Below are 18050 nucleotides of genomic sequence, written 5' to 3' on the forward strand. Positions count from 1 at the left end.
TCGCGAAGTTAGGGCCGGGTGGAAAGCCCTCTTTCAATACTCGTATTGTATGGTCGTCCAAATGTTTCAATATTCGCTAAGTTGTTTTCGCTGTCGCTAAATTACATTCGCTGTCGCTAAATTACGTTCGCTGTCGCTAAATTGTACATTCGCTGTCGCTAATACTCATTCGCTATCGCCAAAACTTATTTGCTATCGTTAAATTTCATTCGCTTTCGCTAAATTACATTCGCTGTCGCTAATACTTATTCGCTGTCGCTAATATTCATTCGCTGTCGCCAAAACTCATTTGCTATTGCTAAATTCCATTCGCTGTCGCTAATACACATTTGCTACGTTGACTTTGCTGTTGCAAAATTCCACCTTCGATTCGCCGTCGCTAAAATTCATTTGCTATCGCTGAGCGTTTCCATTTCATGCGCTAAAAATTAACTCAGGGTGTCCCCACAGGGGAAAGTTTGTGGAAAGCCGCTAACCGCAGATCAATTTGCGTTCAAAAGCATGTAAGATCTCACGATGGCCGATGAAAAGGTATGTAAGTGCTCTTCTTTATTTTAATTTCAGATTTAGTTCGCTTCTAAGCCGTTCCTCAGTGAATAACTCGAAAACCCCGCCAACTCGAACTGAAATTTCGTTTCCCTTCATCACATTTACCCCAATAACTCGAATTTCTGGTTCTTATAACTCGCCACGGATGCCCATTGAGATATCCCATTAATAGCTTTTCTTATCGTGTGATCGAATTCTAACACTAGAACAAAGACTGGATCAATTTGATTTTAATTAGTGCAACGAACAGATACAAAATGTATTAGTTTCTTGCCAAATAAGTTTAATTTGCACTGTATTGTATACCGAAGTGCTGAAAATCAATAAACTATTAAGAGCGGCTTTCCACAAATATCGACCAAGTGGTGGCACAAGTCAAAAAATCGATTTCGTTCATATTTTGCTCATAGGTAGTCCCTAGTGAGAAACAAACTGAGCTGTAGTTAGTTTTCAAAATACCGCTTCCTTTCGAGTAAAAACGATTTTGTCTCAGTTGAGCTCAAAAGTCCGCTTTCGGCGGGATGGAATTTTCCTTAACTTTCGACGGCTCGCGTATCAATCCGCAGACTGTTACTAAACTTCAAATGACATTTATTGCTTTAGTAGGTCTTCCTCTTCTGTTTCACGGGAAAACATTTAAAACCTAAGTTACTTTTAAGTCCGAAATAGGTTTAGAAGAACATGCTATAAATGCAAATTTTCAGCAACCACATTTTAGCACCAAAACATTGCCAATTTTACCCATGGGCGATAACTTAGATTTCCCTATAATGACTTTCTATGACTTCACTGTATACCTATTTATCATAATATAAAAACAAAGCTCTGGGTAAATGAAAATAAATGACCCGCTAGGCTTCAGATTTATCAGCATTTTCTTTAGATTTGGCGATAGAAGCGCAAAAAAGATGGCGTGACAGACTGTCACGGGTACAAATAGTTTTTCTTATTAGAAAAAATGAAGCGACATTTTTAAAAGGAAGCATTTTTCATTCGCAGTAGAAAAATCTTTGGATCGAAAGTTGGGTAGGGTTACTGACCAATATATATTGCGGCTGCTTTTAATAGATGGAAATTCCAGAGTATCCGTTCGCTCCGATGCGGAGTCCAATAGGCCTTATCACGGTTTTCGACGCCATTTTGACGGGTAGGCAAACAGGCTTGAAATAACAGTGTTTGTATGGAAATCCGATGTCAAATAATTTTCATAAAACATCGCTTCTGAAAAATTCATGAATTGGAAACTTTTGGCACTAGGAAAAGGATTTTAAGAACAAAATTGGAGGGATGTAGCTGTGACAGAAAGCGTCCAGTCGTGTTTTGAACTTTCCATACATTTGTTTGTATAGCGAACCAGCCGTAAACAGCTACTAAAAATAGTTCGCGGGAAAAAATACAGGGAAATGTATGGAAAGTTCAAAACACGACTGGACGCTTTCTGTCACAGCTACATCCCTCCAATTTTTTCCTTAAAATCCTTTTCCTAGTGCCAAAAGTTTCTAATTCATGAATTTTTCAGAAGCAATGTTTTAAGAAAATTATTTGACATTGGATTTCCATACAAACACTGTTATTTCAAGCCTGTTTGCCTACCCGTCAAAATGGCGTCGAAAACCGTGATAAGGCCTATTCGTTATTTGTGGCTGAATATTATTGTGTTAAAACAAATAATTGAACTGAAATTTCTTTTCCTCTTTCTTTATCACTTCCATGGATAAATTAAACTAGAAATAGGTTAAATGCAGCAGATTTGAACCACATTAATCTGATTAAAAAGTTCGACTGTTATGTTAAACTGCATCGTTTGCGTGAAATATACGTGAGAGGTACTTTTTGTTTTACTCGTCCGTTGATCATGAGCGAGTTTTTGAGATCTCTGTAAATAAAGAAAGGGAAGAGAAATAGCATAAAGGGTCCATCCCCTTTTTTAAAAACATTGTCTCTAGAGTTTTCCAATCTTCATACATCTAAAAATGAGAGCTCGTGATTAATGAATTATAGATTTGCAAAAGAAAGCACACGCACACACAACGACAACAACAACAACAAAAAAACAAGACAGAATTCTGAACTTTTCTAAGGGAAAAAGTAATAACAATAAAAACCGTAACAAATTTAATGAAACCAAGATAGTGGTCAATACTCGTGTTATTAATGGTGTTATTTTGCTGCGCTTTTTGATCCTGAAATATTGTGTGAAGATGAACGTAATTAACTAATTAGATTTTTGAACGTCGCAGTTTTGGACCTATGAATAAATTGAATTATTATTACACCAGAGAAACAGTCAGGAACTGTACACAAAACGGCGAGCATGGAAGTTTGCTGTTCGTTTAAGTCGATAGTTGGTGGGCCATGTTCGTTTACTCGCAGAGACAGAACAAGGTCCAGCGAGATTGTACCTCCGCTGTCCTGAGTGTGCCACCTGTACAAAGAATATTGACCAGCACAAGTCATGTTATGGTTTTCAAGATGTAGGGAACGAGGGCCATGCTTTCAACGCCAGAAAACATCAAGACAATGACGATTTGGACTTAGCTGTTGAGAAACATTTATCACCAAAGACACTTATCGGGCCCGGTAAGTTACCGGGACTTACGAGAAACGGGCCCCAGGGCTGATAATCCGCGGCAGTTTACGGTATTCCTGGATAAATAGGAGAGAAGGTAGACACAGAAATACCAAATGTAGGAGCCGTAACATGTCCTTATTGCTACTTCGTGAGAATATTGTTGACACACAGAATGTTCTGTTTTAGTTCTTTTTCGTTTCTCTCCAGAAAGAAGTCCTTGCTCTCTATCAGGTGTGGGACTTAATTAATAAACGTACTAGTGACCAAATTTGACGGCATTTAAATGGTGATGTTATGCTTTGTTGGTCTTCGAATATAATGTGCCCGTTTCAGAGTATTTATTCTGCGTACGAAAGTATGGAAGTAAACGGACATTAGTTACGAAAACTAGTCCCTTAAAATCGTCTGTATCCCCATTGAAACATACATTGAGACATTGCGTAAACATATAAATCTTTATGGTGACACTCCCGGTTCATGGTTGTCACGCAACAGTGTTGCTTGCGAGTTGTTTATTAAAAAAAAATGAAATGTTTGTTAATTCGTAAACTGGATTGTTTTGTTACTCAGAAGGTAAGAGTACAGAAATAACTCCATCGCGGGTTAATGAAGAGTTCGAGGCTAATTCTTGTTAAAACGTGCATGAAATGATCATGAAATACTGAAAACCTCGTCGTCGACACACTTATATGCTTGTATCGAGCGGGAATAGATGAAGAAGATTGCCAAAACTTATGTTTGATTTTTCATTAAGGTATCAGCTTAGTTTCCGTACCTTTGTGTCTCAAATTGACGCACGTTTTTTATTCTCTTTTGGCTTTCGTGGTTCGCGGTCACCGGCTATGTCACGCCATTGTTTACAATGCGAATACCAGATTTTCGACAGGGTAGGTGATAAATTCGAGGCCCTGCGGGTTACTTAAAATAATTTACCCAAAGTTTTATTTTGATGTTATGATTGATAAGTACACAGTGAAGCCATAGAAAGTCACTTTATGATAATCTAAGTTATCGCCCATGGGTAAAATTGCCAGTATTTCAGCTCGAAAATTTGGTTGTTAAAAATTTGCATTTATAGCATGTTGTTCTAGATCTATTTCGAGCATAAAAGTAACCTAAGTTTTGAATGTTTTTCTGTAGAACAGAAGATGAAGACCTAGAAAAGCAACAGATGTTATTTCATGATCCGTGACTGGCTGTGGATTGATACGCGGCCGGCCAAAGTTAAGGAAAATTCCGCCCGACCGGAAGCGAATTTTGGACTCAACTGAACTGAAAATCGTTTTTCGCTTGTTTACGCGTAAGGAAGCCGTATTTGGAAAAACTGACTACAGCCCGTTTTGTTTCTTACTAAGGCCTACCTATGAGCAAAATATGAGCTAAATCGATTTTTTAACTTGTGCCACCAAAAGTTGATTTCGGTCGATATTTGTGGAAAGCCGCTCTTAATTATTAACCTGGAAAATTGAATATTTTAATCGACCCCGATAACTCGAAACACCGCTAACTCGAACAGTTTTTCGTTTCCTTTCAGAGTTCGAGTTACCGGGGTTCTACTGTATAAATGTAAGCGTCTAAGTTTACAATTAAGTACGTTCTAACACCTTAAACAATTGATTTTAGACACAACACAAAACTTAACTTAAAAAGGAAAATTCTTCGTCCATTTCTTATAAAATGTAGATAGGTTACTGTTCGTAGTATAAATGTATGTTTCTGTTTGGTATTTGATCTTAAGCTTAGATTTGAAACCTTCAATACACGGAAGTAAACGTTTCCTTCTGCAGTCCCATAGATAAAGTTTACCAATTAATATTAAATAATTTAGTAAGGGACATGACGATGAATCTATGCTACCAATTATGATATCCTGTAAATTAAGGACTTTGTTTTGTTCTGTGATTGAAAAGGCGTATTGCTCGCAATCTTTCTAGAATAAATTCGAGTGCGGGCAATGGAAGAAAAAATGGTGTAAATTTTCAGGTTCTGTATTGCAAAAAGTGCATTTATCTTGCTCAGTATAGCCAATTTTATATAATTTTGTGTTTGAATAAAGTATCGAATTTAAGACCTTGTACTGGAAGGCCTTAGCATAAGGTTCAAGGGCCATTGCATGGGGGAGAGTGTAAGCAAGTTCCAAGTCATCTTCGGATAATTTAAATTCGTTTTTCAGTTTATGTGCATTGTTTGGAAGTTGGGCTTCATTGCCAATAATCAAGCAATAATAATAATCTTTTGATTTGTTTTTCGTGATGTCAAAAATATTGCCATTATGCTTGAAGGAAGGAACACCTTTAGTGGGGCCACAAATCTTCTTTAAACCGAGAGGTATTGCATGTCTAAGTCCAATCCACGTAAGAACATTAACTTTTTTTAGTTTCTTATTTATTACGTTGTAGGATTCGATGTTGCTAAGGTTAAATGAAAGATCACTGACAGAATATCATTCTGAAATCGAAAAATGTCTTATAAAAAACTGGTTTGCCATTTATTTTTACATCCTTATTATTCCAGATCACGGAAAACATGTCTTTCTTGTCTGCAAAATCATTGCGGAATCGTGACCACCACTGTAACAATTCTCTGTAAAAAAGTGATGTTATTAGCTGAAAATTAAAGGGCCTCCTGACTTCGCAAAATTGTTTTTGCTCCTCCGATAATGTAGGAACATTAAGATTACTTAGAAATGTTTTAACAGCTTCATGGTTTGTATCCGAAAGTTTTGATTTGTAGAGATCATTGTAAAAACGTTTTTGTTCATGGAGTATATTGAACGGGTGTGTTGTTATTACGCCACTTATAACCAGCTTTCTTGTAAGCTTTTTGACGTGATTCCGCTTTTCTAAATTTAAAATATAGTTTGTGCTTCGCTCCCCGTGTTCATGCCACCGAGCCCTTGCGCGAATGATTATACCCTTGGTTTTTTCTTCATAAAACAGCTCGAGTGATTCTTTTGCTTCGTTTAAACGGTTTTGGTTCAAAGCACAAGGGTTGTTTTCATATAACTTTGCTGCAGCGTCATATTCATTTTGTAAAGTCCGTTTTTTTTTTTCATTTTTCTCTTTGGCTTTTCTTTTGGAATAAGCGATTGCATGGTTTCGTATATTATACTTTAGCCAGTCCCAGACCCAGCGTTCATCTGACAGCTCATTCATACCTGTTGTCTTCCATTGATGGATCCTTAATTTCACATCGTTAAGATAATCTTCATCCTCTAGCAGAGAGACGTTCATTTTCCAAAAGCCAGGACCTTTTGCATCTTCGTCTGGTTTAGTTAAAACAAGATCAATTGCCGCATGATCTGTTTTGATTGCGGGGATAATATCAGTTGATTTGACAAAGTCCTGGAGATTGTTAGACACAAGCCAGTAGTGTAAACGGCAAAATACTTGAGGCGATTTTTGGATCCAAGTATAACTAGACATTTGAGGATGTTTAATTCTCCATATATCTTTTAGATCTAATTCGTTTTGTAAGCATTCAATACTATCTATCACCACTTTCCTTAGTATCATTACACCTCCTTTTTTGTCCAGTTTGGGATTGAAAGGACAATTGAAATCCCCCCAGATTATAATGTTTTTATTACAATCCAAGTCTTCTATTTGTAAAGTTTTGTGCAAGCAATTGAAAAATTTTACAATATTTTTGTCTTTGTTTGGCGCGTAAATGTTAACTAACAAGTATACTTTGTCTTCAATGTCCACTTTTAAAATAATGAAACGCCCCATGGGATCTATGATGGATTTTTGGACTGAACAACTAAAACAGTTCCTAATCAACACCACAACCCGACAGAATTTTGGGCTTCCGTGGGAGCACACCATTTCACCAGCCCATTCATTCTTCCATTGTTTTTCTGATTCAATTTTTGAGTGCGTTTCTTGCAGAAAGATGATGTCTGCTTTTCTTTTACGACACCATGTGAACATCGCTCTCCTTTTCTGAAAGTTATTTATGCCCCTAACGTTTAAAGAAATTAAATTAAAGTTTGCCTTCAAAGAATTTTTCCATAATGAGAGAATGCAGTAGGATCCGTATGTATATTCCTAGATAAAGTTCATTTTCCTTTGCAAATAAGAAACAAATATACGAAACAGATAACTTAAACACAGATGTGAACTAAACAAGTAACTTATTGTTTCCGTGCCTATCCTTTGAAAACCACCAATGGATTTAGTAATAATAATCTTTTATTAGGAAGCTTCCGGTCACTTAACGTGGTTTTCAGAAAAGTCCTATAAAGATTAAATATACAAAAGGTTAAAAAATACAATATATAAGACAAAATTACAAACTGATAAAAACAGCAATTCAAACTAGAAGCTGAAACTACAAAGATATCATCGATGGGGTTAAAAACTTCAAATTGATAAAAAATGATAAAAGCAAAGAAGCTAAAACTACAAAAATTCTTACCGATGGGGTTAATTAAAAAATCTGGCAAACATGTTTCGCTTAAAAGTAGCAATATTCGGTGCATTTCTGGTCTCTCTCTATAGTTCCTTTTTATTCCGAGTCTTTCATAATATTGCCATAGAAAGGGAGATTGTTAGTTTCTTTCCCTTTGTATATTTGCCCGTTAATGATTAATTTATCAATGTGGAAATACGCTCTTTTGTTAGCCCACACGCCGTAAGAACTTTATCTAGTTTAGCGTTTATTTCGTCGAAACGGGCCGACGCATCACAGCTTCCCCGAGCCCCACGTGGTGTTCTTCCTCTTCGGTTCGTGAACCGCTTTCTCGCATCCGCTTTCGCCGGTCTTTCGCGGAGGCGTCTTTGTCATTTTCTTTCCCCATAGTTTGTTAATCCATGACGGTTTTCTTAACTTAGAAATTTACAAGAGCATAACGCCAATTGATGGAGCTCTCAAAGACACCTCTAACCTCAACGAGGTGCACTGCGCAAGGCCTCAAAAAAGCACTAGACCTAGTAAAGTTAAATAACTGGTGGGCCCAAATATCTTTTTTGAGACAATTTGAAGAGTTTTTGTGCAAGTTACGTGGCTCGACATCGATCACTTGACATCGATCACGTGCCATGACGCACAACCGGACTATTGACAGGTTGGGATCGCGTGGTTCAAAATTATCTTTTCGTCGTTGGCAAACTGGTTTTAGTGGTTCATTCGGCTCCGTTTTGGTGTTGACTCCATTCGAAAAAATGCAGGAAAATGTCACGTCGTTTGATGGAAATTAAACGCTGCTGAGCTAAAAGTATGGCCTCGATGAGACTAGAGACACCCAACAATTACGAACGGCATTTATGGCTGATATTTTTACGCTGGCCTTTTACGCCGTACTCAAGGTAATTATAAAGTTCCCTTTTAAAATTGTAAGGCTAGCTATGTAAATCGCACTTGATGTACTCAAACCTGCGATAAAGGAAATCTCCCACGTTAATTTTTGTGTATCTGTGTTCCGAGCGTTTACTGAGTATTTACTGGAGCAGTGTTAGGTTTATAATTTCCTGTTTCTGAGATGTTTGTGATATTTCTATGCCATCCTTTCTAAGGCGAGACAAACCCTTTCGATGACCCCTCGTCATGAATTCAGTGTGTAGGAAGTAGACATACCGTATTTATCGTCCGTGGCCTTTGCATGGCCAAGCATTTCAAGAAGCAGTTGTAAATGCCTTGTCATCTGTAAGCCATAAAAGTGACTTCATAAAGAGTCACGCTGTTTTTCATCGCGCAGAAGATTTAGCGGTTTAGCTGATTTACCATTTTTCATTTCTGAATTGGTGTTTTGATATTTCGTTTTCAGGATTACCATAGCTGTTCGTTCAGAGAAGTATTCGTATTCACAAGTGGCTGACCTCGTTACCGGCGAAGTGATGTGACAACATCTATCTCCTAGTATCAAGTATAATTTAAAAAATGCTCATTTAAAGAAGATGTGCAAGGCCAGGGACAGAAACCCATCTGGGGTTAGAAAACATATTTTTAGATTAATATTATTCTTATTTTTTTTTTCGCAATTTATGAAAATCGTGGCCTTAGACGTGAACTCCGATGAACACTTAGTCAACGAGCGTTCTGTGACGAACGTAATGTTTATTACACGGTGGAAGCTTGGTTTCTGTATAAATGTCACATTGCATTTTGTATGTTTTTAGCGGATTGAAAAGTAAGATTCCGAATTTCGGACCCTTGGTTTCTGAGTAAATACAGCACCGTCATATCTGAAAGCAAGGGTCAGTTAGAATCTTAATTCCTGGGGCACAAATTTAGCTATCTGCTAAAATCGAGAAACTTGCCATGCCCCAACTCTGGCAATAACATGTCGGTGTAGATTCCCATCGACGGGCGGAGTTTTTTTGGAAAATGCGTACAAAAATTTTCAAACCACTTTTTAAATAGGGATAAATGTCGATGAAAATTTTCACCGACCGTTCCAAAAAATATGTTGTATTTCGACAGAAAATCCATTAGCAACACAAGACTATAACTTGTCAAAAACAAGTCTTCTTTTGTCAGCCTGTCAAACGTATGGCAAAAATAAATATTTTTTCACTTTTATCTCTGGAGCTCTTCGTATTCAATACAGGCCGAGTTCAAAATTAATGACAATTTTACACGTGCTTTTAACTATGGAAAAATTATGCCTATTTGCCTCCAATTTTACAGGCAGGGATTAGTTTTGGTAAAATACTCAATTATTTGCAAATTTTTGACGTTTTAGAATATCGCATTTTGTTTTAGAATGTGTTTACGATACCTATTTAGAAAATCACTCAGTCGTTAAATGCTAATAATTGATCAATCATAGATTGTAACATCAACCAACATTGTAGGACGATGTTGCACAGTGTTAAGCGAGATGGCCAAACGAATGTAACGTGTTTGATACAACACTTGGGCTAATGTAAACATAGTATTAACAAAAGGAAAGTAACGAAAACACAGATAAAATATAGATATAGTTGTCACCTACTTCCAGTGACTGATTCAGCAGGGAACACTCCTGTTCCTCCTGTACCGAGGAACCCAGCAACTCCAGAGAATCCCTTTACATCCCCAGGGAGACTACTGACGATCTTTTCCTGTATAGTTGAAGGGAATAAAGAGTGGCCTTGGGCTAATACTGGATCATAGAATGGGAAGGGTATGGGTTAATCCTTTGGCTCTAAGTTTATGGGAACGACAAAGGCGTTTAAAATAATGCGTTTAAAATAAAATCGAAGGAAAGAAGGAACAAAGGAATGAATAAATGAAGGAAGGAAGGAAGAAAGGAAGGAAGGAAGGAAGGAAGGAAGGAAGGAAGGAAGGAAGGAAGGAAGGAAGGAATGAAAGAATGAATTGAATGAACGAACGAACGAACGAGCGAACGAATGAATGAATAGAAATATTGATTATTTCAGTGGCCCTTCTCTCTGTTTCTACTCTCTTACCCAGATCTCACTGCAGGTTTGGAAATCTGTCCCTTTCTCCTGACCGTGGGAAATTAAGTCACGAAATTACTCTGTTTTTAGATCGAATTGTAATTTTGAAATTTGGATTTTATGGAGAGACGAAAACCGGAGCTGACAGCTTTCGCCAAAACATCATTCTAAATGATTCACATATGAAAACAGGTATGGATATTTAAAGACCCTGGTCTGAAAACTGGCATGAAAATAAAATTGACTTTTTGTAATCCTTTTCTGATAGTCAAAACCTAATAATTAATTTCTCTTTACTCAAACTATTCTAATTTAAATACCTGTGGTTTATTGATAGACTTCTTCAAATCCAGTAGAGCTTTGTTTTGCTTGTTGATCTGTTTTACCGCAAAGTTAAGATAAATCGCTCAACAAACCAAATAAAACACGGCGACCAAACCATGATTGTAATACGAAAAGATCTTGAATTCATTTTTGAGGTACAATTATCGTTGACTGATTTGCCTAGAGTATCTTTAGTTGCCTAGAATATCTTCAGTTGCACTTTCGGTGCTATTTACTGCGAGGAATTAAAGGATACTGCCAATCCCCTGTCACACCATTTGATGGCTTCTTCACGTCGACCCAGCTTTTCACAAGCACTTGCCCCTACAAAATATTAAAGTTTTTACAAAAATTAAACTTCCAAGCGTTAACTGTACATGTTATATTTAGTTTGTCCCGCAATCTAATTGGTCACGTAATCAAAGTAGGTTTCGAATTGATCGGCGCATTACTGGGAGGCTCATAGCCTGGGATCGAGAGCAGACGCCTTTTCCTACTTTTGTTTCACCCATTGCGAGAACCGCTCTTTTCGTGCAGAAAGAAACGTTAAAGTACGTCTCAAGTCGCAATTATTTTAGGAGGATCGTTGCATTGGAAGGCTTCCTTAAAAGCTACCGACAAATTTTATCTATGTTATTTGGGGGATTAGAGACTGGGATCCACTACTTTTGAAACATTGCGGCAGTTAATTGTGCTTTTATTAAAAAGCTTTGCGTTGGTTTGGTTTTTCAACTGAAGATTCAAAAAGCACTATCACTGACTGGACCTTTCCGTGACTCAGGGGCTTTCCCGATCAACGACTGCATTCCATCGTCTGGTGGATCAAGTGAGTGTTGAAGTTGGGTTTTTGATCCTTGCCCCTTTTCCTTGACACTGGCTCTTCTCCTGTTCTCAACGGATAGGGTTCAATGCCTGATCTGCTGCCTCTTAGTATTATGATCTGCAGCCAGGGCTTCAAACTTGCAGTTATAAATGTTGTAGAGTGCATGAAAGGGATTTCTTTAGTGTTTCTTTGGAGAGTTTTCTTGTTGCTCCCCTGTCCCGCTTAGGTGAAGAGAGTTGAAGATATTCCCCATCCTTACAACATGAAAAGTCCAACTTAACTCAGTGCAGTAAACAGCACTGACTGGAATCCGAACCTGTGTAAACTTAAGTCCTTTGAGCTGTAAAGATCTATACGCAAAGGACTGGTCAGCTGCATTTATCTGACCAGATAATACGTCTCACCTCTTTCGATGGCTTTAACGTAAGTTGGTTGCAAGTCAATGGCAGCTTTTGCATCATCTATTGTCTCTTGGTATTTTCCTTAAAACAAGAAATAGAAGTTTCATAAACGAGTGTGGTTGAAACAACGTAAGCGACCGTTTCTTTCTTCTTTTTGGTGCCCTGGAATAACTGTAGCTTCAAAACCAACAACAGAAGTGACGATTAACTCAAGGCGTTCCACCGAGCTGGGACTTGGAACTAGTACTGTGATAATGGGAAAAATTAAAAATGAACAAGATAGCGGTTTTTGTTTTTGTATTCAAGTAGGATTTTTAACAGGAGAAATTTCGACGAAGACCACTTACCCTGATAGAAATTTGCTGTTGCTCTGTTGCTGTACAGTTTAGCATTCAGTTCGTCATCTTTGCATTTCACGTTTATTCCTTCACTGTAGAAGTTCACAGCATTGTAAAAGTCTCGTTTACGGTAGCTGTCATTACCATATTCCTTGTAAATCTCCACTATCGCTGATTAAAACAAAACAATCCAGTGATGATCCGGCTTGGTTTGTAAAGAAGAAACTTTGTAAATTTCCACTATCGCTAATTAAAACAAAACGATCCAGTTGATGATGATAACTTGGTTTGTAAAAGAGAAACTTTGCTAACGTCATAGTTTACATTTTGCCTCAGTAACATACACTCGATTGCAAAAACGTTGACACCTAAAAAGCATTAACCATGAACGATGAGACCCAATGGCTTTATGGGTATAAGTGTACTAAATTTATTTGCATAATATTCTATTCTCGTGCGACGGCTGATAACCAAAATTAGTTGCACGTGGTGAATGATGGAAACTGTCCAATCTTTCCTTAAAGTGTCCAAGTTGGCCAACAAGGGCCAATTTGAGTGATATGCAATTCGCGATTTGCCTAAGTTTAAATCAGTCAATGAACTTAAGCAATATTTAGTAGAAAATTATTCGGAAGAATTAAGTCAGCGTTGTATTTTATTGCAAAGAATGAGAATGGTAAATTATTGATTACGGAAATGAGGTTATTGTTTGAACACTACCCACAAATCTGTTGGGTCTCATTGTTCACGGTTTATGCTTTTTAGGTGTCAACGTTTTTGCAATCGAGTGTATATAACAGGTTATCAAACAACAGGATACCGGTACAAATAGACACCTACATAAGTTAAAAAATAGCACGCCACTCTTGGTAATAAGTGTAAATATTGGTGTTACATGTTGATTGTTCTGAGAGATTTTAGTTATTGAAAAAGCAAAGAATGTATCGCTACGAGGCAAGGGCTGCCACCCAGCCATACATTCTTTGTAAAATTTTGATACTTTTAACGTTTGTTTCCAAAAACTAATAACACGCCAACACTAAGTTTGCCAAGTTCTTCTGGATTAAATAGGCCATTTATCTGTGGCTAGTCTTGTCGTTTATGCTTATGTTTGCTAATGAGGCTTAACATGTGAACAACAATCCCTCAACTAGGACAAAGCAGCAAAATACACATCATCGTCTTTAAGGTCAGTAAGGCCAGTGAGACATTATATCACGGACTGATTTCATATACGGTGTAACATCAAAACCCTCCGTAATAAACCCAATTCCTCCTTTTAATTAGAGCAGGTAACTCCTCAATTCTCTCAGGGATAATCAATAATCGAAAAAGTCGCCTCTTGCGAGGAGACGCGCAAGGCGCATCTGCTTTCGTGTATTTTCGCGGCATCGGGAGTTTTTAGCGTGCGCTCGCGTGATTTGGTCGCCCTCCTATCCCTGGTATAAGAAATAAAACATACAGAATACGAAGAGTTTAGTCAATCGGTGGGCTTTAATTCAAGCTTTAATTACTTTTTATTCTCTTGTTCAAAAGCGTACAATTAATTCTACGCTTGTAGAACGATTCACACTGCAGTGACTAAATTACGCTGACAAACTGACACGCTATAACGGAAATTCAGGACAAAACGTTCACAATGTTACATAACTGAAAATTTTTGGAAAAAATGAATTAACTAGACCTGAAGATAAAAAACCAACACAAGGCACGTTTATTGTTCATATTCTACTCTGCTTTGCACGTTTTACTGCTGTTGTGAGTTACTCTATTTTGAACTTGGCTCATTAGCTCGATTAATAATTTTGCATTTTTAGATCTATATAAAAAAAAATTTTTCCTCGGGTCAACAATGGCTAAAAAAATCTTTTCACTTTCTAGTAACATGGCAAACGTTTTGTTTTCTTACCTCTTAAAGTGTCATTGGGAAAACCAAGTTTTCCTTCTTCAGGATGAGGTGGTGTGACGTCACTCTCATTTTTGGCTTCCTCTGCACTCCCCGCCATGAATGATGGGAAAATGACAAACGTAACTCAGTCTAAGTTCTCCCTAAGATAAAAAACAACTGTAAGTCATTATGTGATTATTACTTTTAATATGACAAAGGATTATTTCATTCAAAGAACTTTCATCACAGTTCAGTTTAGGGGGTAGCTCACTCTCATTATTAGAATTCAAAATTTGTCTTCCTTACTCAGTCGTCCTTGTTCTTTTAATCCTTAAATCATTCGGGAGGGAGACCACACTCTCTCTGCAAAATATGCTTACTGTGGGACCCAAATACTGTTTACCAAAATGAATCTGGACTGAAAATAAATACAATTATTATATAGCTGAACTGGTCCGCGATGAAAAGGAGCATTTTAATTGGCTCCCTGAGCGGTCCGAATTTTCCTATACGGACCGCTAAGATGGACCGCTAGCGTCAAGTGTTTCGTGGTTACTGTTTCAGTTTTGACAACGCAAAGTAAAAACTGTTTCCAATTAACTTAATATAGTAGGAACTGTCGGTTTAAATCGTGATGTCGGAGTTTTACTCCAAGAGCACTGACGAAGGAACGAAAACAAGCTCTGAAAACAACAAACTCGACGAAAAAACCAAAGAAGATTCCGTTGACAAGGCCTCAGAGTACCGCGACTTCATTGAGCAACGGCAGGCCAGAAGCACTACAGAGGAAACCAAATCTGACCTTAAAATATGGGGAAAATTTTGCCACCAACAGAACGAGCTCAGGAATACTGAGGCAATACCCTGGGTGGAACTTAATCTGCTGCTCTGCGCTTTTTTTAAAGATGTAAGAAAGACAAATGGCGACGAATACGAACCTGGAACTCTGACTTGCCTGCAACGAAGCATCCAGCGTTATCTTAATACCCACGGGTCACAAGCCAATCTCATTCAAGGTGACGAATTCAAGCTATCCCGAGAAGTCCTCAGTACAAAAAGAAAACAGCTTGTCGTGGAGAGAGGGAAAGGCAATCGTCCACAAGCAAGCCGAGAAGTCACCGCTGTTGAAGAAGACAAGCTCTTTGCCGAAGGAGAATTTGGCGAGCACAACCCGGTTGCTCTACAGCCCACAGTTTGGTGGCTCCTGGCTTTACATTTTGGCTTTAGAGCAAAAGATGAAAGTAGAAGGCTTCAGTGGGGCAACGTCAGCCTTGAAACTGACCCGGACGCAGGCATGGTACAAGAAAAGTCCGCTTGGCAAGAATGAAATCGGGAAGCTACTCACCAAAGCTGCCCAAAATGCTGGTTTGCCAGGACGCGTTACCAATCACTCGGTGCGAAAGACCTGCATTTCACGATTGCTGGATTCAGATGTTCCTGAAAATTACGTGGCCCAACTGAGTTGACATCGAAATCTGAAAAGCTTGGATTCCTACAAATCGGCTTCCATTCAGCATCAACGAAGAATGTCGTTAGCCCTCAGTCGCTCATCAACAACCACAAGCGAGCTCCAAGCAGTTGGCAATACACAGGCAACAACTACAGTGGAAAGAACCAGTATGACGACCACAAAAGAAGCCGGATCGGCTATTTTTCAAGGAGCAAATTTCCAAAACTGCTCGTTTAACATCCAGATTAGGAATCATGATCAGCCACCGCCTCGCAAGCGCCGAGCCATTTTAAGTGACGATGAAGACGATTGAAATGCAATTTTGACTACAAAAGCTTCAATTTCATCTATTTTCATTCATTCCATAGTAAGTCTTTCTCAAGAGTTGACACTTTTAAACATTCAACACGTTTAAGAAATGCATTTTCTTCGGAATCTCAAATGAGCTAAATTTTCATTTTTCGAACTTTTTCACTTCGATTGACGAGACATGTCAAACTTTCGTGTCAAACTTTGACCAATAAAAAGTCGCCTTTTCGTGCGCGAGACAATCAGAATTATTCCACGTGGTTTTTGTTTGTGAGTACGCGTCAGCATTGACAAGGCTTTCTTGCACTTTTTCTCGCAGAACTTGATCATAAACAAGTTTCACGCGGACTAGAAAGCAACAAGCAGGAAAGCCTATATAATAAAAACCTTATTGAACTAGCTTGTTCGGTCCGTATTGGGAAAATATTGGTCTCGTCCTTTTTTTGCAAGTTTATGGACCTCGCCTTCGGCTCGGTCCATAAACTTGCAAAAAAAGGAACTCAACCAATATTTTCCCAATACGGACCTCACGCTAGTTCAATAACATATATATATTGTTTAACTCTGTGCAAATTTATCGTTACGGTACCAACAATTCTAACAATAGTACAAGGAAAAAATATATAATAAGCATGGGTAATATATATTCAGACAAATAGATTAATAATGACAAGAAGAGTCACTACGGCTCTTTGTCCTGCTACAACAAAGCCAAAGAAATTTATGACAGTGAAGTCGCGCAAAAGGTAAAATTTACAATGGAAGACTTGAGAAGCTGGAGCTTATATTTACATGTATGTAAATCTTACCTTTTGCACGACTTCACGTAATCATAAATATTCACAGCACGTGAATAGCAGTGGAATAGACCGGGACAATCAAAATAATACTCTTGTTCAGAGAAAGTGAATAATGACTGAAACTTGACCAAGATTCAGCCTTCTTATTTAACACCGTTTTGGTTCTTGAGCCTAAAACGTGCGTTAATATCGAAAAGAATTCTTACTCTTACCGCTTGTAATTTAACGAAAAATCTATCGGGATATTTTAAAAATATCTCGATTTATGCAAAGTAGGAACTTTTTAATTCATCTGCGTTTTATTTTAACTGTATTTAAACATAAATACCTTAAAATCGGAGACACCCATGAAGCTCAATATCTCGTAATTGCAGTGTAAGCATCTTGTTTATTCATTAAACTCTGCTCTCTCCTAGAAGAAATTTATTGTTCTGATTGTCTTCAACAAAATCGGCCCAATCAAAATCCATTATCAGCGCGTATATCACGAGGACCACGAGGTAGCAAACCCAATCATCCCTAATTACTATACCTAACTAGTATACTGCAGAGAAAAGCATTTGTAAAGAAGAATACCTCGCACTTTATACAGACGCATTAATCCTTACGTTTCCACCTTTAATTTGGAGACAGTAACTGTTTCTACATTGATTATTTTTAAATAGTAAGCATGAGTCAGATCACCTTATCTGTATATCTGTCAGTGCTGCTCAGCGCCAAGCGGTGTCATGAAGTTATGAGAAGGTAATTTCCGGTATGATTTCCAGTAACACAACCGATAAAAATATCACACAGTCTTTCTGAGTAAAACTATTCAATTATTTCAATTGTGAAGGGAGGATAGCTTTAAAAATCTGCGAAGCATGCAATGGGAATAAATGAGACCACATTAAGCATCCCGCAAAAAATGCCATAAGAGGCATCTTGTCCTTTGCATAAAGCGCAGACAGGTCATCAAAAGCTCTTGTCTGCAGCCATTTCTTTTAACTTTATGCAGCGTTTTGTAATCCCAACTGTCGACAACTATACGGGTCAATTATTTTACTTACTTTCTATTAAAGGCAGGCAAACTGGTTCGCCTCCCTGATTCTCGCAAGTTGCCTCCGAAAAATGAAAAGTATAATATATCGAAGCGGAACGCTATCAGATCCTCCGACAGATCGCGTCAAGATCAACACGCAACCATGCAGTTCCCTGATGTCAACAACTTG

At 37.9% G+C, this 18050-nt stretch overlaps 3 protein-coding genes and 1 long non-coding RNA gene across 15 annotated transcripts in view; 1 reads left to right on the forward strand and 3 right to left on the reverse strand.

Annotated features, from left to right (window-relative positions):
- The window catches only part of LOC146475180 (uncharacterized), a 104212-nt gene extending 93049 nt beyond the window's left edge, over positions 1 to 11163 (reverse strand). The window contains exons 1-3 of the mRNA XM_085116157.1: positions 11087 to 11163; positions 10827 to 10883; positions 10059 to 10167 (exon numbers count right to left, since the gene is read on the reverse strand). The gene's annotated coding sequence lies outside the window, so the exon portion shown is untranslated. The remainder of the gene's footprint in view (positions 1 to 10058; positions 10168 to 10826; positions 10884 to 11086) is intronic.
- LOC146475177 (uncharacterized) overlaps positions 1 to 18050 on the reverse strand; it is a 275844-nt gene that overhangs the window by 164086 nt on the left and 93708 nt on the right. For 2 of the 8 annotated variants that reach the window (XM_085116132.1, XM_085116123.1), the window contains 2 exons: positions 14302 to 14441; positions 12402 to 12563 (listed from right to left, as the gene is read on the reverse strand). The exons of 2 other annotated variants lie outside the window; for them this stretch is intronic. In XM_085116132.1, the coding sequence (XP_084972258.1) occupies positions 12402 to 12563; positions 14302 to 14398 (259 nt within the window). In that variant the 5' untranslated portion in view covers positions 14399 to 14441. Of the gene's footprint in view, positions 1 to 12401; positions 12564 to 14301; positions 14442 to 14586; positions 14664 to 17167; positions 17252 to 18050 lie in introns of those variants that run through there. 4 more of the 8 variants (XM_085116130.1, XM_085116129.1, XM_085116133.1 and 1 more) reach the window with 4 other exon arrangements.
- The window catches only part of LOC146475179 (uncharacterized), a 453604-nt gene that overhangs the window by 93049 nt on the left and 342505 nt on the right, over positions 1 to 18050 (reverse strand). The window lies entirely within an intron of this gene.
- The window catches only part of LOC146475184 (uncharacterized), a 186470-nt gene that overhangs the window by 44762 nt on the left and 123658 nt on the right, over positions 1 to 18050 (forward strand). The gene's annotated exons all lie outside the window — the stretch shown is intronic.

The sequence above is a fragment of the Pavona decussata genome, unplaced genomic scaffold, assembly GCF_977016875.1.
Source record: "Pavona decussata unplaced genomic scaffold, jaPavDecu1.1 SCAFFOLD_85, whole genome shotgun sequence".
In the NCBI taxonomy this organism is placed as follows: Eukaryota; Metazoa; Cnidaria; class Anthozoa; order Scleractinia; family Agariciidae; genus Pavona; species Pavona decussata.